At 36.3% G+C, this 24,062-nt stretch overlaps 2 protein-coding genes across 4 annotated transcripts; one reads left to right on the top strand and one right to left on the bottom strand.

The window, feature by feature from the left end:
* Positions 1-770: 770 nt before the first annotated feature.
* Positions 771-3,930, top strand: LOC105058153 (UDP-glucose 6-dehydrogenase 5). The gene is made up of 2 exons (XM_010940985.3): positions 771-925; positions 2,198-3,930. The coding sequence occupies exon 2, from the start codon at positions 2,219-2,221 to the stop codon at positions 3,659-3,661; it is 1,443 nt and encodes a 480-aa protein (XP_010939287.1). The 5' UTR covers positions 771-925; positions 2,198-2,218; the 3' UTR covers positions 3,662-3,930.
* A 1,498-nt stretch (positions 3,931-5,428) lies between these two features.
* Positions 5,429-23,740, bottom strand: LOC105058147 (pre-mRNA-splicing factor ATP-dependent RNA helicase DEAH1). 3 transcript variants are annotated; one of them, XM_010940973.4, is made up of 28 exons: positions 23,602-23,740; positions 22,578-22,706; positions 22,350-22,480; positions 21,267-21,461; positions 21,082-21,159; positions 18,116-18,202; positions 17,481-17,514; positions 17,345-17,399; positions 16,560-16,619; positions 16,346-16,417; positions 14,855-14,918; positions 12,600-12,679; positions 12,398-12,465; positions 12,196-12,253; positions 11,836-11,893; positions 11,662-11,730; positions 11,349-11,417; positions 10,896-10,985; positions 9,183-9,269; positions 8,895-9,010; positions 8,731-8,797; positions 7,547-8,587; positions 7,353-7,415; positions 6,635-6,758; positions 6,453-6,553; positions 6,092-6,154; positions 5,928-6,000; positions 5,429-5,848 (listed from the first exon to the last, which is right to left on the bottom strand). In XM_010940973.4, exons 2-28 carry the CDS (start codon positions 22,675-22,677, stop codon positions 5,799-5,801), a joined length of 3,153 nt encoding a protein of 1,050 aa, XP_010939275.1. In that variant the 5' UTR covers positions 22,678-22,706; positions 23,602-23,740; the 3' UTR covers positions 5,429-5,798. The 3 variants fall into 3 exon arrangements, with proteins under 3 accessions (XP_010939275.1, XP_019710845.1, XP_019710847.1); XM_019855286.3 differs by having other exon boundaries at positions 5,605-5,848; positions 22,578-22,702; positions 23,602-23,730; XM_019855288.2 differs by lacking the exons at positions 22,350-22,480; positions 22,578-22,706; positions 23,602-23,740 and having other exon boundaries at positions 5,605-5,848; positions 21,228-21,379.
* Between the last annotated feature and the right edge of the window lie 322 nt (positions 23,741-24,062).

The following is a 24,062-nucleotide window of genomic DNA, read 5'->3' as shown; positions in this document are numbered from 1 at the left end:
GATTGGATTTTATTGCATCTTGTTTTTCGTGGTCTTGTCCTCTTTGAATTTTTCTATGGACGAAGTGGGCATTTTGGAATACCTTTCACATAAACGACCACCTTTGGAAATCAATGTACACACGGCTTGGTGTCGGTGTCTAATGTTGTAGCGTCGGTGGGCTTTCTTTAATGCTCCTGGTCTTGGTTGGTGTGAATAGTATGGGAACAAAATATTTTTTTTTTATTGATGCAGTGAATTTTTGGGTATTGTAAATACTTAATCCTCCAAAAATTTTTGAACTGTGGACTGCATTATTATTGCAAGAACTGACCTTTGTTTTTTAAACAAAATTTAATCATATGAATTGTTATATTATGATTTCTTATGATGAGTCCACTGGTTTGACCGTGGATTAGAATATAAGGCCTGATTCCTTGCTATTATGGCAAACCATGTTGCTGGATTTTGAGGACAGATGTGTTAGGATTAAAGCATCCCAGCTTATATTTTAATAAAAAAAATTATGCCATTACACTGAGTATTGTTGGAATGTGGAATAACAATATATCCGCCTACTGGATTTTTTTTTCCCATTTAGTTGGGTATGATGGGGATATCTTAGGGATACAGTTGGGTATGATGGGGATACAGATACAGACTACAGTGTCAACTTTTTTTAACATCTGTTTGGTAGCTCACAGCATGCTGAGAAAACGTGTTGGATAATCCAGCCGAGTTCTTGCATCTGACTTTTTGCATGGTTAGTTTTTTTTGGTATGGTAATTGCATGGTTAATTATTGAGAGGGGAGGGGGTAGATCTTGGATGACTTTGGGTATTTAAGGAAGGGAAGGTCACACTTCTTCCCTGTCCCAAAGACCCACAGCTCTTTCCCTTCTCTTCTCCCCCATCTGCATAGAACTAGAGTGGAAGCAGTTTAGAAGGTAGTTTTCTTATCTGGTCTCTGAAATTAGCCTTGTGATCTGATCTGTTGTTTGTAGAACTCGATCTTTTGCAGTTACAATTTGTGTACTCTGGATTGTGAGGTTTTGTTTTGGTAGCTTCTAATCTGGAGGACTTGCAAAATCTGATCTTTTTGTCTCTTTGACCTTTGTTGTTCAGGATCCGTCTTTTGATGAACTTGTCCATATTTCTTTTGTGCGGTTGATCTCTCTCTTTTGTTGCTTGTTTCATTTGGATCAGAATTTTGGTTGAAGAAACAAACCAGAAATGCATAGATTTGTTGGTTTCAAGTAATTTTTTTTAAGATCTGATTGCATGATTGTTATTTTGGAAAGATGTTGCTAAATTTTTCTTTGCTGAAAGGTTTGGGTGAGAACGCAAGTTCAATGCTGTACATCTCAGATGCAAAGCCTTTTTTCCTTTTCTTTTCCTTTTGTTTCTCGAACTCTGAAGATGATACCAGAAATTGATAAGTTGATCTGAAAAATGTAGAAATCTTTTTATTCTTTTCAACTTTCACCTTCTTGATTATGTTTTCAGCTGTAAATATATGCTGCTTTATGTGATACTTTCATGAGTCCACAGATCTTTCTACTAATTAGTTGCTCTCAACAAGTTGCAATATGACGCGCATGTTACTTTCCCCCTCCTTTTCTTGTTTAAGATTTTTGGTTGGGATATGACATGTGTGTTACTTTCCTTAAGATATGACCGGTGTGTCACTTTCCCCTTTCTTAATATTAGATGTATTTCCCAGTTATGCTGCTTTTAATTTGATTGTATATGAGGCTGGCTTTGTATGCATTTTGCCTCTGTTTTCTTCCAGGCTTTAATACTTTTATTCCTGGATTCTTTTTGTTATGATGGTCTTTGCATTCTCTAATCATATTTGGCAAACGTAGTGAAGCATACTTGGAAATAATTGGTTGAGTTCCAAATATAATTTAAGATTATTGCTTTATTTTGTTCTGAACTGTCGAGGTTTTTTTACTGAGAAAAAAAAAAAAGTCCTGATGTGTTTGCCAATTCTGTCATGATGACTTAGAAAGCTTTGCTCTTTGGTGCTAAAATAAAAGGCCGATCTTAGAATTATTTTTCTTTCTGAAGTTTTTGATATGCTGACCATATATATTACCCCGTCCCTGATTGATAGACGAGGATTGTAGATCAATGAAACTTGTTGGTATTTCTTCAGCGAACTGCATATTGATGCTCTTTTCCCACTCTTTCTTGAACTTTTTGTGAACTCACAGGTTACGGCATTAGCAGAAAAAATGGTGAAGATTTGCTGCATTGGAGCTGGCTATGTTGGTGGCCCAACTATGGCCGTCATTGCCCACAAGTGTCCATCCATTGAGGTAGTTGTCGTCGATATCTCTGTCGCCCGAATCACTGCATGGAACAGCGATCAACTTCCGATCTACGAGCCTGGCCTCGAGGATGTGGTCAAGCAGTGCAGGGGAAAAAACCTCTTCTTCAGCACTGACGTTGAGAAACATGTCTGCGAGGCTGACATCATCTTCGTGTCAGTGAACACACCTACCAAAACCCGTGGCCTTGGGGCAGGCAAGGCCGCCGACCTCACCTACTGGGAAAGCGCTGCTCGCATGATTGCCAACGTCTCCAAGTCTGACAAGATTGTGGTCGAGAAATCCACTGTCCCAGTGAAGACTGCTGAGGCCATTGAGAAGATCCTAACCCACAACAGCAAAGGAATCAACTACCAGATCCTCTCCAACCCAGAGTTCCTTGCAGAGGGTACGGCAATCCAGGACTTGTTAAAACCTGATCGGGTACTAATCGGCGGCCGGGAGACTCCGGAGGGCTGCAAGGCTGTTCAGGCACTGAAAGCTGTGTATGCCCATTGGGTGCCTGAGGATCGGATCCTAACAACCAACCTGTGGTCTGCAGAGCTGTCCAAGCTCGCAGCCAATGCCTTCTTGGCACAGAGGATCTCCTCTGTCAACGCCATTTCGGCACTCTGCGAGGCCACTGGGGCCAATGCGTCTGAGGTGGCCTATGCCGTGGGGAAGGACTCGAGGATTGGTCCTAAATTCTTAAATGCCAGTGTTGGGTTTGGAGGGTCCTGCTTCCAGAAGGACATCCTTAATCTGGTCTACATCTGTGAGTGCAATGGTCTGCCTGAGGTGGCTAACTACTGGAAGCAGGTCATCAAGATCAATGACTACCAGAAGAGCCGGTTTGTGAACCGGGTTGTGTCCTCCATGTTCAATACCGTTTCTGGCAAGAAGATTGCGGTGCTCGGGTTTGCTTTTAAGAAAGACACCGGTGACACGAGGGAGACCCCGGCAATTGATGTTTGCAAGGGTCTCTTGGGGGACAAGGCCACAATTAGCATCTATGATCCGCAGGTGACCGAGGACCAGATCCAACGTGACCTTGCGATGAACAAGTTCGACTGGGACCACCCGATCCACCTGCAGCCGATGAGTCCGACAGCCGTCAAGCAGGTGTCGGTGACATGGGATGCTTATGAGGCTACCAAGGGGGCCCATGGTGTCTGCATCCTGACCGAGTGGGATGAGTTTAAGACCCTGGACTATCAGCGGATCTATGACAACATGAAGAAGCCAGCTTTCATATTTGATGGGCGCAATGTGGTGGATCCAGAGAAGCTTAGGGAGATTGGATTCATTGTGTACTCAATTGGGAAGCCACTGGACCCATGGCTCAAGGATATGCCCGCTGTTGCCTAATGGAGGACTGCTGTAGAAGGGGGATAGGAATAAGGAATATCTCATGGAACCCAGTTGGAGCCTCATGTTGTAGTCCCAGTTCAAATTGATGATTCTTTATAGCTTATTGTTTGCAGGGCAGAGTTGATATTCTTATGGTTTATTGTTTTTGGGTTATGGTTAACTAGGATATGGTGGTCATTTTCATGTTTATCTGCAGCTTCTATACTTAATTGGCATTATTGTTACTTCAAAAGAACTTTTAAGTCGAAATGTTATCTGTTAGTATACATCTTTTCTGCCTCTAATATTCCTACTATTCAAGAAATATGATTGCAAGGGCTTAGTCCTATATCATTTATGGCATCTGTAACCAAATTTTGTGTCTTGGCATGCATTTCCGAATGTGAGCTTCAAGTTTTATTTCAAGCAGAGAGTAGCATTGAGGCAGCAACCTCTGCCCATGAAAGAGGTTGGAAATACTCTATGAAGTGAGTTTTCAATTGTTTGTGAATTCCATGATGCCATCTGACAGGTGCTCACTCGAAAATTGTTTACCAGTATCCGAAGGATGTTGTAATGGAGCAAAATGGCAAGCGTGAACCAAAAATGTTTAGGTTTGTTGTGAAGGAGCTTGTTGCATAGAGCCACTGTATTCTTCTCTGACAATATACAAGCCAATAATATGTAGTTGAGCTGTTGGAATGAAAATAACTTGGTTCATATATTCTTCTTCCTTGAATGCCACCGTAAACTGATGAGAAACCAACATTTCCGTGTCATCACTAATCTTTACCTCAAAAAATTCTTCACTTACGATGTAGCTAGGGTGAATATTTTGATGCAATCTCAGCATATAGAAGGTTCGGCGACAATCCAGAGCTAAACGATAGAAACATAAATCACCATTGAATGGATCACAATGGTCAACGGTGCATGAGCAACACTACAAAATTGAATCAACTGATGAGTACCTTGTACCAAGCCCAAGCTCCCCTAATCTCCCACGTCCCTTGTCATGCTTCTGGGGAATTAGCATTGGAAACATCTTCAACACAATTTGAAAAATTATCTGCTACAACTAGTGAAATGAAGACTCAATGGAGGAAGAAGGTTAAATAGAAATTAATAATAGATCTTTCAAAATAAAAATCTATACAATTGAACATAATATACGATGCATAAAATGTCCCAAAACAAAAAATCATGTGATTTCAAAATTTTTTACCGATAAATCAAATTGATGGGAAAAGGACAATTTTAATTATATTATAATATGGCTCCATCCATAGTCTACAACATCCGAATTATCCAAAATTTGATCTATGTATATTTAGAAGAACATATTAAAATCAACATTTTAAATTTGCATATTGCATGGCGTACGACATACTTTAGCACACTAGCCATAAAACTAAGATTTGTTTCTACTTATTCTGTGCATAAATAAAAGATCTCTAAAATATATAATTATAAGATTTTCTAGATCTTTATACACCATAATTCACGATCACCAATGTTGACTTTTATTTTGAGAGAGATACCATAGATTTCCACTAAGAAATATTCACGATCAAATGTACTCGAGTGCTTCCCACCGTCTGAAACGGAGTCATGGAAGCTCTTTTGCAATCAACATCTACCATTTCTAAAACGACCCTTGGGTCTCATCATTTGATCTGGTTTAGACCGTGAGTGACATCATACGACAATTTGGTTGTTCAAAACTAGCAAAGCCAAGAAATCACAACGGACAGTTAATTTTGATTTAATTCATGAGCTCCAAACTTTTACCCATCAAAACAGCCATCAAAAAGTTGGTGGCTTGTCAGCTATCACTCTGCTTAAGATTGAGACCACCTGTATTTCTTATATTACAATGAATTGTTACGGGGTAGAAGTAAAACTTGACGGGAGAAGAGGCAACATTCCTCTCTCTAATGATACAGAAAATGACTATATACAGTTTCTTTGGCAACCAAAGACACCACGCCAAAAGCATGCTCCACCAGCCAAGGATTCCTCCAACAGTTGGTCAGCAACTATAATGCCGCCTGCTGTCCCTCATGAGATAATTTTCTTGATCCAGCTGCCACGGTTAAATATTCCACTGCAGCACACCCTTTCCAGCAAGGTCATCTCTTTGATCCAGAACTAGCTATTGCAATGCAGCCCGCCCTTTCCCACGAGGTAATTTCTTCGATCCAGCTGCCAGGGGTTTGGCTTAGCAAATTGTCTAGAAAAACTTACATGAGAAAAAAGACTTAGAAAACCAGAGCATGCTTACATTCTTCAACATCCTTCAATTGGTAATAGTGAGGTGCAATTTCTACCAGCCATTCAGGCTTTAATTCTGTAACCTGCATTAATTGCAAGATATGAGTTCATGAGTATTTCCCTATGAACTCAAAACAGAAGAAAACAATCAATCATCACAAAAGCATGGATTACCTGTCTCATATATTCTTTCGTGGTAAGCACAAGCTCATGGTATATAACCCATCGAGGAAGCACCTAGATCAGAGAGACAAGCAAGGGAAGGAACTAGTCAATACAACTGAAAACACAAAGCATGCAAGCTGTTTGTTTGCATGCGTGTCTTTGGCATTAAGAGCAAACGATTTCCTCCCTCTCCTTGGTAGCAATACTTGTATGTTACACAATGGAAGTACAAATATGGAGTACCAAACATCCTTATAGTTACCATGACAAGTAGTTAAAAATGGCACTGACTTGTGTTGCATTTTGGCCACTATTTACAACCCAATACAAAAGCTTAAATTTATTAATCAGGTGTATAAAGATGACTCACCTGGGCCAGACCAGAACTTGGGTGTATATAGACAGTTTGAGGATTTTTAACAGTTCTGTATGCACCAGTCTTTTGCAGCTTTGCAGAATGGTGGAAAAAACCTGAAAGAGAACTTTACATCAAGAAAAAATCCACTTGCAATTATCAAAAACAGTGATAAAAAACAAGAAATTGCCCTAGACCTGATGTTATAGCCTTTTTTATTGCATCCAACTCATTCATATTTGAGGTAAGTTCAATCTCAACTCTTTCCAAGAGCCCCTCCAACTGGTCTCTAATATCCCTAGCACGTTTCATACTCCGAACCTGCATGGTAAAAAAAAAACTGTTCATACAAGCTCTTCTGAAATGGGCTGATATGCAAACAACAATAAGATAATGAAAATATAACCCGAAAGCGAGTGAACATAATGCCTTCAGAACACTTTTATATACTTCAGTGCCATCAGTATGCCCTGGGTACCATATCTAAGGGCTAATCATACAAAAATACATGAAAATAAATTATTGAATGAAATTTGTGAGACATTAATAACATGTGAGATCTTATTAATCAGAATAAACATACAAACAGAAAACAGAACGCTACGTAAATATTTTGTTCTAAAAAAAAATTGTCCTATATCGCCCTTGGTCCATATCCAGGATACAGACTGAGACAATGACAGGAGAACTTGGCAGTGTTGGCTTATGTTTCAACCAATTCAACCCTAATCCAACCATGAATGTGCAATAATGGAATATAGTCCTAGATTAGGCCCTGGTTAGAAGTGATACCGATGGGCTCAATATCACTGAGAAACTATCTAAAGTTTGACTACATTAGCAGTTTATACATATTCATGTCATAAATTTATTATCTAACAACAAGAGAAACCAATTGAGTTAATTTGATCAAACCTGAATAAAATTTTCATAGCACCACTGAGTTGAGTAGTTAGTTTCCTTCCAGGAATTGTATACCTGAAACAACATAAGCAAGCGTGGTGAATGTCAACCACTCCACACACAAACTAGAAGGAAATGAAGCTAAGACTCGTGTTCTTCATAATGAGAATTTGTACAATAAAAATAGATAAGAATTAAGAGAATACTGTGAGCAGTGCGATATGGTCTCCCACATTCCCAGTGTGAAAATTCATTCTTGCATTGTCTGCATGAACTTGCTTATCCTTTGGACGATAAAATATTGAATTACCAACAGACAGCATTGCAGCAACAGATATAATCTCTTCAGCACACTTATATTTGTCTGAAGCAACTATCATCTTGGAAAGCATGGGATCAAGTGGAAACTCTGCCATCCTTCTTCCAGTCTTGGTCAACTCTCCACGGCTGTTCAATGCATTAAGAGCAAAAAGTTGTTCAAGGGCCTTGAGTAATGCCTCTGATGGTGGTGGATCCATGAAATCAAAATTCACCAAGTCATGAATACCCAAGCTTTTAAGAGTGAGCACAACATTCGCAAGATTAGTCCTTTGAATCTCTGGTACAGTATTATCATCAAGATCATGGTGATAATTATATGCAGTATACAGACGGAAGCATTTTCCAGGTCCAGTACGTCCAGATCTTCCAGCCCTTTGCATTGCAGATGCTTTTGAGATTGGATTAATTAGCAAAGACTCCATCCCAGTCCTGGGATTATATGACTTAATCTTACAAAATCCAGGATCAACAACATATTTAATCCCATCAATTGTTAGTGAAGTTTCTGCTATGTTTGTTGCCAAGACAACCTTGCGAGCACCTTCTGGGGTAGGTTCAAAGATCTTCGCTTGGAGCTCAGTTGGAAGGTTAGCATAGATAGGGCATATTATGAGTTCTGCTATCTTTGTTCCTAAACCACGTGTCCGGTGCTTAAGGATCTCATCAACTGTTTCAATTTCTTCCTGCCCTGTAAGGAACACAAGAATATCACCAGGTGGTTGAGTCACATGTATTTGAAGAACAGTGACGATGGCAGCATCAATATAATCTGCTTCAGGTGCTGTAGTAAAATGTATTTCAACAGGATATCGCCTCCCCGGTATTTTGAAAATTGGCGCAGAGTCAAAGTAATCACTAAACTTCTCAGCATCTAGTGTGGCACTTGAGATAAGCAACTTGAGATCTTTCCGGAAGCGAGTAATATCCTATCAAGATAATATATTACAAAGTGAAAAATATCTTCTAGCTTCAATTAGAGTCCCAGACTCCCAAGTAAAATATATGGTGAACATAAATATCTACCACAGACTGCCAAAAAATAAAAGAATTTCAAGAGTGACCAGTTTACCTTCACCAAACCAAATAAGATATCTGTTGAAAGTGTTCTCTCATGTGCTTCATCTACCATCACAACACTAACATATCCGACAAAAAAAAGACAAAAAAGGACATCACCAATCAAACTTAATATGATGATATACAGTTAAATGGACCGTTTTCCTTGTAACCTGCCTGTAGCTTGCTAAGTCAGGTTCACCAAGAAACTCACGCAAAAGCATACCATCCGTCATATATTTAAGAAAAGTCTTGTCTGAAGTGCAATCTTCAAAACGAATAGAGTAACCAACCTGCACATTTTAACCAACCAATAAACAAGAATTAGGAGCAAACAATCAGAAAGCTGTTTGAGTAAATACTAGGTCAGTTCATTGCAAGGTTAGAAGTTTTTTTTTGAGACAATAGCAGGTCTAAATTGTAAGTCTGAAAGTTCAGCAAGGAAACAGGTACAAGGGGACAAACCTCATGACCAAGCTTAACACCCATCTCTTCAGACACTCGTGCAGCAACACTCATTGCTGCAACACGGCGCGGCTGTGTGCATCCAATCTATAATAAATACAGAAGGTCACTAAAATATCATTAATCAGATACTATCAAGGTAATTCTCTAAGCATATGAACATGTTCCTACGAATTGAAAGTTTTCGATCTTTTGAAGCCAAGGACTGCAAAAATAAAAATAAGCCAACATCAAATCATGATTATACAATTGATATGTGTTTAACGTAGAAAATAATTGATATGAGCATATTACAATACATGAAACCCACACTCAAATGTACAGCATAAGCCATGGTCTGTAAAGCATATTGTATCCCACACATCTGGGTGGCAGTTTTGAATTTGGAAAGATCCACCAAAACCAGGGAACAGTAGACCAAGTACCGGTTGATTCTTCATGACTTAAAGATAACCAGACAGGGATTATGTGGTGTTGCACACACTAGAATCAAATTAAGAGACATGTCCAAGTGTCAGCCTCAGCTAGGAAGGAAAAAAAGGTGAAATACAGGAATACAAAGAAAAGTTAATATTAACTAAAATGTGTGTTTATATTGTATAAAATAGATGGTTAAAAGATATAATTTGTTAAGATCTTCTGATAATGCATGTTTCTCATTCAAACTTCCTAATCTTTTAAAAAGTACATCTTAACATCATTATAGACCACTAAGCACTTGCTCAAATGGCATCAATGCTTGCCACTGGGGCAAGGGGGCAGGGATACGATTCTGGTTGGTATTGGCACTTGAGTGGTGGGTGCATATAGGATGGTAGGTGGGTACAAATACAAAAATCTGATAGATATCCAAGAGTCTAATGCATATCTAATTCAGATACGCATCCAATGGATTCCGAGCACTGGTGTGACTGTCAAGGTAACATAGGGATTACATATATTCTTCTGTGTTCATTTTGCTCAAAGAGTCATTCTATGCCAATGATCTGCAAGTGTTTCAGTAATCACCCATCAGCTAAAACAAGAAAAGGACTCCTTTTTCTTGAACCAATGATAAGTAAAACATGGATTTCTGTTTTTTTTCATTAAAGAAGGCTGTGTCATGTCAAATGGACAACAAATTTGTGCGGCAGATCCTGTTAATATCTCAGAATTTCTTATAGGAGCATATCAGTGTTTAAGTGCCCAGTGCTGGTGCTCTATGCAAAACTAGGATTGAGATAACATAGCAGCTACAGCAGCAAGTGGTAAGTGGTGAACAGCATCAACAGCTTGCATCAAGTAGCATCAACCACAGGGCAACAAGTTATGAGGGGCCCCAAGGACCTATGATTTCCAACATCTTAGAAGTTACAACATCAACCTTCTATGAGTATGCAAGGATCAGCAATGATTTGACCTCGAAAAGGACCACTTTTCCACAAAAAAAGGATAAAAGAAAAAAGAAAAAAAACAATGTGATAAATTGTTGACAATGCCTAATGCTGTATAAATTTATAAGATGCTGTTTCATATGCGGATGAAGAGTAACTCTTAATATGACAAGAAAATCATCTTCTTCACCCAAAAAAAAAAAAAAAGGCATCTGTATCACCAGAATCAACTGTAAGGACATTTAACTGGTGAAGGACGCCGGCAGACAAAAACTGGGCAGTTTCCTTTTAAGACTAAAAAAGGTGCAATATAACATTTTAATCTGACTTATTGATGTACCTTCCCATTTTTTGAATATCCTGCTTCATGAAGATACTGTGGTATCTGAGTAGTCTTCCCAGAGCCAGTCTCTCCAACAATAACGAGGACCTACTAAGAATAAAGAGAACATACAACAACATTCATACCACAGGAATTGATGATCAGACAGTTTATTTACAAAATACTATATGATGAATTTTATGAAAAAATAGCATGTACAAGAAAGTAAAAAAATGCAAATATTACTTCAAATAAAGAAAAAAGAAGTAAACACATTGGTTTGGCATATGAAAGCACTGTGCAAATAACAAACGTATGAACATAAGCCCTTAGACATAAAAAGGTAATTAGAATAATTTCTTAACAAACATATCCATGACTTTTCCTAAGTAATTATTGACTTTATTTTGTATCCAGAAAATGTTTAAAAATTAGTAAGTATATACAAGTTACTAAAATATACTCACAAACCTGATGGTCATGAACAGCCTGTAGTAGCTCCTCTCGATATGGATATATAGGCAGAGTTTTTCTCTCTTCCTGGAAAGGAAAAGAAATGTTAACATATCACATTTTGCAATTGATGAAATTTGATATGTAAGGCATAAATTTGATGTGAATTTTAACATATAAAGCCTAAGTTTGACAATTAAAAGCTCTAAGGAATGTGCGCTGCAATATCAAACGCACAACCATGAAATGTAAGATATATATTTATCTGAAATACTTTCTAAATTAACAATTAAATCCTCATATTTGTCATAAGTAAAGTAAAATATCTTACTTGCAGTTTCTCAAGCTTAGATTTTGCAGATGAAACGTCAGGTTCCTCAGAAGGCAACTCATCTTCAGCCTGTCCAAGTAAAAACATATCCACAGTTAGAAAACTCCTCACAATGTGTCACCATAATCAAATTTTATATGCCATAAAGCTGATCGTATTTTTTCTTTGACATGCCTGGACGCCATCCATAACAGATGCCTTGATGAAATCAATCCCATCTTCAAAAACATACCTAAGATAAAAGTGATATGTATATCTAATTAAAATTAACATAGAAGGATGACTACAATGTCAGAAAGACAATAATATGACACCTACTTGAAAACTAATATCCATAATAGTTCAATATGGTATTTTCATCACTAGTTGAAACATAAATCGAAAAAATAATGTGGATATATAGCAAATTCAAGTGACATACCAATCTAGAGATCAAAAGAACCTAAAGAGAAGACAAAAAGAAAATGGAAATTTTTTTTTTTAAAAAAAGAAGAAGAAGAAGAAGAAGAAGAAGAAGAAGATAAAATAGCTTACTGATAATCATCAGCTGCTTGCTTTCCATTTTTTGAGCCAAACTTTAGAGTTGCCTTTCCTGCAATGAGTGCATAATTAAATTAGAATTCCATTCTATGGAGCTTAAATATCATGTTCATTTGGAGTTTACATTTTATCATTGGCATTACCTACCAGATATAAAGATTAAAAGCATTTAACCCAAAAAAGAAAAAAGCAGTACCAATTTGATGTTCTTCCCATGCTTCTTGTTCTGCAAATGGGTTCATTTTATCTCCGGCATCAGGATCCCTGGCAAGACAAAAAAAAAAAAAAGTTAACATAATGCGCATAACAAAGTCTAGCATCTCCCTGATAACATAGAAAACATGATGTTTCTTGTCAGTGATGATGGCAACTGAATTAGTTGCCGTAAGTGAACTAACCTGTAACGCTGCATAGCTGCAGCAAACCTTTTCTCTTGATTTACGCCCCCTTCTTGATCATATGCCTCAGGCATCCGATACTGCAGTTGAGAGGAGTTAGTGCTTTTGAGACAGTTGACGATTATAGATAGTTGCATGCAAATAGGCCATTTAGATCTCAAAATAGCAGCTCATAGAAACAAAGTTTAGCAGATTAACATGCATAAACTTATTGATGGCTTGACTCACAGCATTAATATGTAAAGCAGAAAAATGAAGACGTATTGCAACTCAGAACTAGAGATTATATACCAAAATATGCTAGAATGTTGCCTCTAATCAGCCAAGCCTTACATGGAATTCAAAATGTGCATCCTTAACACCAGTAAAGGTAAATAGTCAAGTCACTGTTTGTACATGTTTGGTGCACTTGGTGAATCATGCACAACTATTACAAACAACATAATCCAACATGCGCACTTGCAAATAAATAAGGTCCAAGAAAATTCACTGGAAGTGAAAACTAGTAGGAAGTGAAATCTCATAGCGGAAGTAATGAATGGCACTGTTTAAGTTCCTGAAAGTATTTCTTACTATGGAACAAATTTATGTTGTTTCCTCTACATAACTACTTATTTGGGTATAATTATTATCATTGAAAAAAAAAAATGCACTAAAACATTGAATGTCATAATTGAGTATGAGATATTCGATTTGAGATGATGAGAAAAATGTGCAAGGAACTTGAATTGTCTTCAAAGGACTGTATTGTGCAAAGTAGCCATCATCATAGACTATAGCAGCCAAGACATGCTGACAATATGATAATAATATAACATAATGAAACAAGATAAGCATGACCAGACATAATTTCACATATCATATACCATAAACTTTTCAAATTAAAATCATAAACAGTTGATACTTGACCAGATAATGACTTCCTAATGACAGGAAAATTAACTTCTTATGATTATGGTGCTCAGTTCCAGGATAATGTCTTACATAACTGAGCAAGTCGAAGGCTAGAAACAAACCATGTAATGCAACCATATCCGATCCTGCATATGGAATCAGTTGTTGCATGCAAGTGTGCATAAATTCATGTAGACGAGAGCACTGCAAAAATGCTCACACATCTGCCTAACATAAAATATGGATATAGGTATGTTTTAATCTCTCTCCCCCTCCTAGTTCTGATTTTAGGGGTGAAGGTGTGATTTACTGATATGATGCTGTTGCATCATTCAGACATGGATACAAACACCCAGATATCTTCACATAAATACAAATAGTAGGACACAGATATGGTCCTGATGTATCAGATCCAGATATCTGAATATCTAGATACAAATACAGATATTAAGTTAAAGATATGGATGATGTTGTTGATCATTCTAAAGGCTAACCATATTGACTCAATTTTTTTAATTATAATGTTAAATCTGTTATATATATATATATAAATATATATATATATATATATATATATATATATATATATATATATATATGAACATATTTGAAACTGATATAGACATTGTGAAATAGTTGTCATCACTCAAGTTGTAGAGGGACTTGAGGTCCATTAGTTCTCCAATTTGCTAGTTATTGAACTCCAACTTAAGTTTTGAAAAGATCCTCTGAGCCTACCTATTTAGCTCTGAGAAAAGATTTTCTTCCTTAATTTTTCATATAGCAATGAAATGAGTTTTCTTTGGGCCCTTATCTGATCTATCTAACTTCACATTAGCATTCATGTGTCATTTTTATAAAAGAAAACAGAAAAAAAATTATTATATATTAGCATTGCATATGAATACCATGTGAAAGACTAAATCCTACATAAAACCAGATTGCATTTTAGGTGCAATGTATATATGTTACTATTATTTATTTGGATGTGCATTATAGTGTATATATTTGTATGATAAAAAAGACAATTTCCTGGTAAATAATTGGTAACCATCAATAAAACCTTAGATGGCAACCGAAGCATAGGCAGCCACTCACATCATGGGGATCTAGTGTCCATGCAGTCATTGCCTATGCAATATGATTTCCAGCTACCACCTTGGTAATCAATCACGAACCAAAGTGGCAATGAATAGTAACAATAGCTGAAGTCTTTCCTATTTATGGAGTTCTCATACTAGATAAAGAAATTGAAGAAAGACATAGAAGACAGAAGAAGAAAAAAGAAGAAGAAGATGATGATGATGATGAAAGAATAAACATGTGCCATGGCTTATAATCAAAAAGGAAAGATTAACTACCTCACTAATATCGTCAAAATCCTCCAAATGCTCCTTTGCAAGCTCATAAATTTTCTTTTTGTACCTGCAAATAGACTTTGATTATGCATCATCAAAGACTCAGATGATTGTGTAAATGTTATGCTAACAAAGTAACCATATGTGAAAATAGATGTACAATTCTCTGTAAGGCTTTTCTATCTGTAAAGTCATCATACATTTTTTTCCAAATTGGCCAATTACAAAGGGAAGCCTCAAGAACTCATTTAACACTACTGTATTATGTTTAGCTTTCTGGAAATAAGCACCATATACAGTTTTAAACATAGTACATACTTCTTTGACATTCACAAAGATTCTCTTAAGTTGTTTAACAACAAAATGTCCATTAATGAATTCATCATTCCATGGTCATGAATGCAGCAAGTCTTTGTGTACATAAAGGCTAGTAACGAATGAAAATGCTAAAACAGAGAAATATAAACACATGCTCATATATTTTAATAAAATAGAAATGTCCTTTAAGCAAGCTAAGTTCACTTCAGAAGCACCTCTATATATATTTAACATTGTTTTGGTGAGATTGAAAAGAGAGATTTAAATCAAGAATTTCTAACGCAAATGACTTGAAAACATTTGAAAAATGTGGTGCATGTTGAAGCCTATGACTGTGACAAGAAAGCAATTTTTTTGATATTTATGCGGTGCATTTTGAAGCCTATGTCAAGAGTACACACAGCCTATGCCTTTACCAATAAGCAAATACCAAGAATCGTATTTGTCCAGGTATGCATCACATTCATATTCCTCCATGAACATAACAGTTGATGTAATCAACGGTAGTGAACAGAAGTTTTGCAAGAATATGTAGCACATGGCTTTTGCTTATAACATGGTTATACCATCTACAATTGTGCCGCTGTTAAATCTAACAAAGGGTTCTTATCTAAAAAGGGCAACGAAATGTCATATAAAATATGAATAACAAAGAAAACAGTTTTGCATTTGGACCTCAAGTTTCACTTCTAGCAATGCTAGTCAAAATGCAACTTTCAGCCATATGGAAACCACTGGTATTTTCCATTCATCTCCTGTCTGCAATTTAATATTGACCATTAAGAAATTTGTAGAAAGAAATTAAAGAACTATCTCATGGTTTTATTTTGACTTTTTATGTATTGTGGATCTTATGCATTCAAGATTCCACTGTTTTCCATCTGCCAGGTATTAGAGGTTCTCATAGTTCATTCTCTTTAGCTGAATACTTCAGCTTAGTGCTCGAGCTGTCTGAAGGCTGCGGGAAGGGAAGGGAAAAGAACTGATAAAGCAAATTGCAGCAATTTATAAACTGCTAGAATTGCATTCACAAAACATGCCACCAAGCTGCCATGACTAAAACATTAAAAAAATATTAAATTATATTTTAACAAAAAAATAGAATCACCTAAAAGAAATATCATTATAATAATGCCTTAGTTTAAATAAGAAAGACAAACTGTACATATGATTTACCTTAGTTCACGTTCTTCTGCATCCGTTAACTTTACACCCTCAAAGAGATACTCATGATCAATAATATCATCCCTAAGATCAGCAAGTGTCAACACATTGTACAGAGTCAGAATTAGTTAAATCAGCATGGAACTAAAAGAATGCGTGAACATAATCTTGTTCACGAAATTAAGTGGAATTAAATGGGCAATCATAAAGGCATTTTCAGGCATACCGCAACTCCAAGAGCTTCTGGTCCCTCCTCTTCTGCAGATATACTTGCCTTGAAACTTTTCTGATACACAAGGACAGCAAACAAACAAAAAAAAAAGAACAATTATGAGACAATTTTCTAAATCAGAATTGTGCAGACCAATAACTGTGTAACAAGGAGCTATGTAAAATTGATGCCTCTTTAATAAATGCAAAATCAAAATTAAACATCAAGCTGATACCAAATGTATCGCCATGTGAAGGGCTTACTTGGAGAAATAGAAGGAAGTTAAAAGTTTGTGAATCTACAATATTTGACATAGAACTTTCAATTCTAATATATAAATTTGTGACACATATGTGCCTAAAAATTTTAAGCAGACCTCCAATACTCATCCAAGTCAGTATACACGTAGTGAAAATGACAAGATACTATTTACCATTCTCTAGGTCCTCAAAATGTATTACAGGTCAATAAACTTTTTTGTGGCTCTTTGCTTCTTCTTCTTTGTTTTTGGCAATGGTCTTTCCTGGATCAAACTTTCCTACCATTAAATGAAATAAAAAACTTAAATGATCTGTTGAGCCCTTCATCCACCCAAGATTTTCCCAGACGATTATATATGTTGCAACAGAAATGCACTCAACCTCATCTACTACCACCACAACAATTGATTATTTATATTTTTATAATTACATTAGCCTGACCAAACTAGAATTCCCTGGTATGAATGATGATATCAAGCATCTTGCGTTACAAAAGAAAAATACAATAAAGATCAAAAAAATGGATTTGAAGATACAAACCTTAGTTCTAAAGTGTCATTTTGCTCCAATGCTTGAGACCTCCGAATGATCTCCTCTATTAGAGAACAACAAATAAAAATAAGAAGAGCTTATTAAAAAAGAAACATAATAACAAACACAACTGAACGAACTATACCTTCTTCCTTCTTTGTTAACTTTGGCTCCATCAACTATTACAAACAAAAAACAACAAGAAACATAATTTCATTAGAAGTTTTTTAAAAGTTAAAAAAAGAGGAACTAATAGATAATTCAAGTTGAGCAGACAGTATGCAGTTGGACAGGGCAGACTAGAGAGTCCAAAGTAGAGGAATGTCCCAGCGATTATTCATTGTTATCAAAATAGTTTTCAAAAGAATTACAGCTGTGATAGAATGAATGAATCCAGAGAACAGGTTGCATTGATGATTAATTTCTTTTACATACATTTGGTAAATACAAATTCTAAAGTACATTCAAGACCAAATTAAGTGATACAGCCATCTCTTCTTCCTGTTAATTCTATTTCTGAAAAGCACTATATAAAATTCAATGCAAACGTTACATGACAGTGACTTCACTTCCTCAACATGATAATCAGGAAAAGTGAAGATCAATGGATCCTGCATTTTCTTTAAACTGTAAAACACTACTATTTTTCATAGCATTACTCATTAGTGCAATAAATGTTTGTGTATGACAAGAAAGCCCTTTCCATAAATACTAAACATATCAATTTCATCAAACAGGTAAATGGAAGCATGATGATTATCATGTAATGAAATTTCTTGCCTTTCGAGTAGTGGCTGCATCCCTTTCTCTGATATTCCTTTCCAGCTGTTCTCGTTCTTCTTGGTCACGTATCCTGGCTTCTTCCGACTGCAAAGGAGCAATGAGATCACACATCATTACATTGGAAAAATGACAAGATTAAGAAGTACTTTTAACACAACAATTGACCAAGAGTTAATAGACATTTTGGAAAATTTAACAAGAAGACATCTGAAAAGTTACAAACCTAATGTGGTACTAACTATCAAATAATACCAACTCCAAGATAGCCTCGGTGGCTCCACCCCAAAATGCGTACCAGCATTGCAGGCAGCTGAGGTGCTAGATGAACCTCATAAAAAGTTTATCCTATGAAATCTATCACTTATCTAACTTCTAGAAATGCGCTTGCTCAACCAACATGACAACCTTCAAAATAGCTACATCTTGAAATTACATTTTCATAGGTTATAACGTATCCTAAAAGCAACAAATAGGAGACTGTACTGAAACGAATGATGGTAGTCAACTAGTATCACATGAGTTAATACCCTATGAAACAAAGGTGTAACCATGGTTTTCATCTGAGCAGAAATCTCAACTGAGATATCAATTTGTATTTGTATCCATATTCACCAATACAAAATATAAAAAATAGAAGCCCTTACATCTCACCCAGCATATCCCAAGACATCAACTAGCACAATATCAACAAATTGACTGACATTCCTTTGCTCTCTCTCTCTCTCTCTCTATATATATATATATATATAAATATATAAATATATATATATATATATATATATATATATATATATATATATATATATTAAAGTGGGTCTTCTTTAAATCATTAATTTTTAAAGTCAATGCCCTAAAGTGGGCCTTTATTAAATCATTAACTTTTAAAAAGTCAATGCCCTAAACAGTAGTCAACCTTTTCTGACTTATAAGTTGATATTTTGATAACATGGTCATTTTATAACACGTAGGTATTGTGATATCCCTTCAATTTTAAACTTTCTCTAGCCTTCCATCTTGGCCTAAGTTAAAACAGTATCTCAATTCAACTCAACATCTGTCACCCATCAAGTTAGCTGATTTATCAGCATTAGAAACCCTGGGTGTGGCAAGAACCCATCCCAACCCCATCCCCACCCCCACCCCCACCAAAAAAACGGACATGAGAGAAGAGGAAAATAGAAGAACTTAAAAAGAAGAAATAAAACGAAAACATGTGGCATACAGATTAGCCTAATTCAAGCCAAGCATTTGGACAAGGTTGGAGATGTACCTCTAAAGATCTAGATATTGGTAACAACCTAATACTGAAGGGACATGAATTATAGGAAAACAGAGGAAGTATTATCTAAGGCTTTCATTTGGAAGAAAGTATATTATAAAAGCCAAAATATATCAAGATAGACAGGAAAATAAGGAGATCACAAGTTCCCCAAATAGATCCATCATTAATCTAAAATTATGAATGCACACTAACTTAAAAAAAGGGAGAGAAAAAAAGGGGGTAACCAAAAGGCAAATTTTCTTGTAGATTTCTTGCACTTCGCCATGAAAATTTTCTCCTTTTCTAGCCAGAACCAATTTCAATGTTCCAATTTGTCAATGATCAAGAATCTTGTTTATCAAGCTCAAAATCTAGACTATAATTTAAGTTCACAGAACAGCCCCACAAGAATGATTTGGAATCCATATGCAATGGAATCCAGGAAGAATCATTCCATCTGCTCAAGTACTTGTTGACACTGAAATTATGGGCCCAACTTCTTATGGGCTTTGGCTACCGCTAGAGAGCATGGTTGCTCATCTGACTCATAAATTGCAATGCAACTAGACAAAGTCAACTATAGGCAAGAATGTGTACAAACAAAGATGTCAGGAGGGACACTCAGTGATCCATGAGGTATCAATCTCATGGATTTTTTTCTTTGAATGGAAGGAATACTTTGAGATGTAAAATATGAGATCATCTGAAAGCGATGCATGTTTAAAGAAATATTTTGTGTTGCTGGACCTTGGACATAAAGCAGTTTTTAGACTATGTATAACACAAAGATATATGAACATCATATTCTCTACTTACTGACAATCCTTAAATGCAAGTCCAAAGAAATCAGATCAACTATGTTTAATAACTTAAGAAAGTAGAAAACAACTCCCTCCCTCCCTTCTCTCTACAGAGATGCAACTTCGTAGCATCCCTTTCAAGAACTTAATAAAGATATTTAAAACAACTTTTGACACTATGTGCCTTGACTTCTCTTCTCTTATATTTAATCACGATAGTTCAAAGACATCTTTCCTCATGAATAGTCAATGCTCTTCACAAAACCCTCTTAGAACTCACATATAATGACTGAATTTATTCATCAAAGAACCTAACCCCCCACTTAATTATTTTCTCTCTCAAATGGCATTACAGCAGTAAAGCAAATCCTTTCTCTCTCTATCATTCTCTTTAATTTAATCCCTCTCCCCTCGTCTTAAATCATAGTCCCTCCCTTGGATCCTGATACATTAACAATACATGCATGGCATTAGTCAAGCCATGCAACTCTGACCATGCAACTGATCCAAATTTTACATAAATGAGGTTCCATATTGTCAGATTTTATAATCTATCCATAGAATGCAATAAAGTATATGATCAATCAGCATTTCAAGCTTCCATCATTACCCATAGAATTTCTCTTTAAAAAAAGAAAATATTTTGAGAGCGCATTAATGAACATATTCTGCTAGCAAGTTTCTTGGATGATGTACTATCTTCTAATACTTAGCCAATGACAGGTTATTATTTAAACCATACATAAGTATCTGACAAAGGGATCAACTTCTCAATCCAGATGATTTATAATAATAATAATAACAACAACAACAATAATAATAAAACTCTTTCCCTAAATAAAGTTGCATAATCTAATGTTATTGATAGTTACCAGTTCAAGCCTCCTACTAAAAAAGCATACCTCAATATCATCATCATCGTCATCCACCCCTGATGTACGCCTTCGAACATGTCGGCCATTTTCTCCAACTGTGGTTGGCTGCAATACAGCACACAGTCAAAACAACGTAAGGAACCATTAGGAGAAGTGTCAGCCTGACAGCTTACCATATGAAATAAAAAGTGAAAAAAGGTGTAGCATTATGCCTCATCATCTTCACTCTCTTGAGTTTCGCTCTTCTTTCTAAAACGCTTTTGATGAGAACCCATTTTTCCTGGCTGAGAAGTTGCACTGGTACTTGGTAGTCGGTCATCCCCTTCATCGTCATCAGCATCCAGCAACTTGTAACTCCTCTGCTTCTTTGCAAACTGAGCTGCTTCTTTTTCCTCTTTCTGGTAATTCTGGAATAAATAAAGAACAGTGAACATAAACATCTCAGATTATAGGCCATTCTCAACAGAAGCATTTTGTTATCACTTCTCACTATAAGTGAAAATGATAAAATGATAAAAATAACTTTAAAAAAAAATAATTGCATTGAGAATTGTTTCAAATATCCAGAAAAATAACTTAAAAATTAATACTTGCATTGAAAAATGTTTCGGATGTCCAGACTTTATCATTCAATCATTTTTACCAGTTTGACAGTGTCAAGCTTTGCAATATCATTTTCGGTACCAATACTGATACCATATGCTGGTACAATGTCAGTAAGGGTCGGTTTGGCATATCAACACTTGCTATGCCCCCCATATCGAGCATCCGTTCAATACCAATATGGAATGTCCGATATGGTGCAGTATGCACCGGTACAGGGAATCTAGATAAGTGCCAACACAAGCATGAGGTTAACATGATAGCAAGCATAAGATACAATTTGAAGACAAGCACGGCTGCAGGAGAAAAGGAATACACTTGAGAAAATCAAGCTGCCAAATTGATTCAATGAAATTGTGTGGAAGGAAGCAGTAACTGGGTGACTCAAACAGTGCAAGTGTAGTGCAAAAACACCTTGTTTTAGAATCTGGTACTGAAACAAACCTTTTTTTTTTAATTTGACTATTCATGTTCTATGAGCAATCTCGCATTCATTACAAGACATGTACGTCCAAAAGATTGAGAGTTTAAGTTGTTTTTTTCTAAATAAGTATGCTATCAACTTATATTCTCCAAGCTTAATAGTCTTCTTTGTGTATCTCTTGGAGTGGGAACATAAAAGGCAGTAACAATAACATGACAAAAAGAGTCAGGTCTTCCCTCTATTCCATGAGAATTAAGTGAAAACTTACACTCAACCCAGACTGCTTATGTGGGACTTTAGCAAACATCTCTGCAGCAAATGAGCGTGTATCTATTGATGAAGAGAGCCCAAACTCTACAAGCTTACTCATAAGAGTGTCAGGTGAAGAAGATTCCTTGGCTGCATATGAAGTGAAGTTTTTTGTTAAAGAAATGTAAATTTATATATCACAATATAGAAGACAAGTTTCATAAGTAATCTAGAATTTGATGTTTACCCAAGCGAATCACATATTGAACAACTACACTCTTGGAATACCCCATCAACGACATCAACTTGTCCTCAACCCATGTCTTCAAGTGGCTTTCGTTTGACATCTCTGCTTACTTCTCTGGATGCAATCTGACTAATCACGACAAAATAATTTGGGGAATAAATAGGTGATGTAACTAACGTAAACTGATGTGCAGTAATCGGATTTTCTAAGAAAATAACATATGCATCAAGAAAGAATTGAAACTGGAAAGGTAAACGAGAAATTCATAAATATCCAGATATAACTATCAGAGAAATATCTCCTAATCTCAGAAAAACGAACAACAAAAATTAATCCAGAAACAAATATCGTTGATGGCTGCTTAAAAGGGGTTATATGACATTGTTATGTGCTTAAATTTTCATAAATGACCCCTAAGAAGAAGGGGGAAAAGAATGTGCAAGCAAATACCCTCTCAGAACTACAATAAATTACAAGAAAGAAACAAAAGAAATATTTTTTTGAGGCATGTATATCCCCTTTCCATGAGGAACTTTCCCTTCACTGTCGAAAGAAGCATTCTTTGCAGAAATCAATTTTTTGTAAAGAGGAGTCCACCTAAATTAGCTAAACATGAACCAAAAAAATGCATGCAAGCACATAAAGCAACGGTCTTCAGGAAACAAATCTGACCAATATACGTTAATTTAACCATGAACAGAACTTTCTTACAAGTCAACCAAGACCAGTAATAACCTAGCAATGCATCAATCAGGTAAAGAACTAAGGGTTGACAGAAAAAAAGCAATAGGGAAATAAAAAGACGGGACACAGAGAGATGGAGACGGACTGGGGAGAGATGAGAAGGATGTGTGAGCGGAGTAAAACCAAGAACTATCGTACCAAGCGCCGCCATCGGGAAGGAAAAGACGGCGAAGGACGGCAGAGAGAACGAAATGGAGAAAGGAGAAAGGGGGTGACTGCGGAAGACGAGACGTAAGGAGAGGTGAGAGACAAATAGAAAGACGGGGGAAGAGAGATTCACCTGGGGCGTCGGCCTCCGACGAAGAAGACAGCCGGCAGTGGAGGGACGACGGCAGGCGGGTTCGACTTCGAGGGAAGGAAAGAGGGATCGAAAGCCGGGGTGGGGGTTCTTTTCTTCCTCCGAATAAATGAAGGCTTTGTATTAAGTCGGCAATTATGCAGAATATAATTTACTTGACTTGGACGGCCCAGCGGACCGGACATTGAATGGGGCAAGATCGCACCAGGTTTAACCCGACACGGACCTGGAATTCCTTTGTCGGTGTTTTTATTTTTATTTTTTTGCCTCCATACATATACCCCTAGAAGTATACGTATATCTACCCCTGTAAAATGGCTATTTATTATAATTTATCCTTTCAAAACAGTATCTATATATTTATCTTTCATTTTATCGCACATTTACAACTGAGTTCTTCTGACCAGTGACCAGAATTTTTACCCTAAAAATTCAATATATAA

This window comes from Elaeis guineensis, chromosome 2, assembly GCF_000442705.2.
Source record: "Elaeis guineensis isolate ETL-2024a chromosome 2, EG11, whole genome shotgun sequence".
Classification (NCBI taxonomy): Eukaryota; Viridiplantae; Streptophyta; class Magnoliopsida; order Arecales; family Arecaceae; genus Elaeis; species Elaeis guineensis.
Note: the sequence above shows the minus strand (reverse complement) of the source record. Positions and strands in the feature narration are given on the sequence as shown.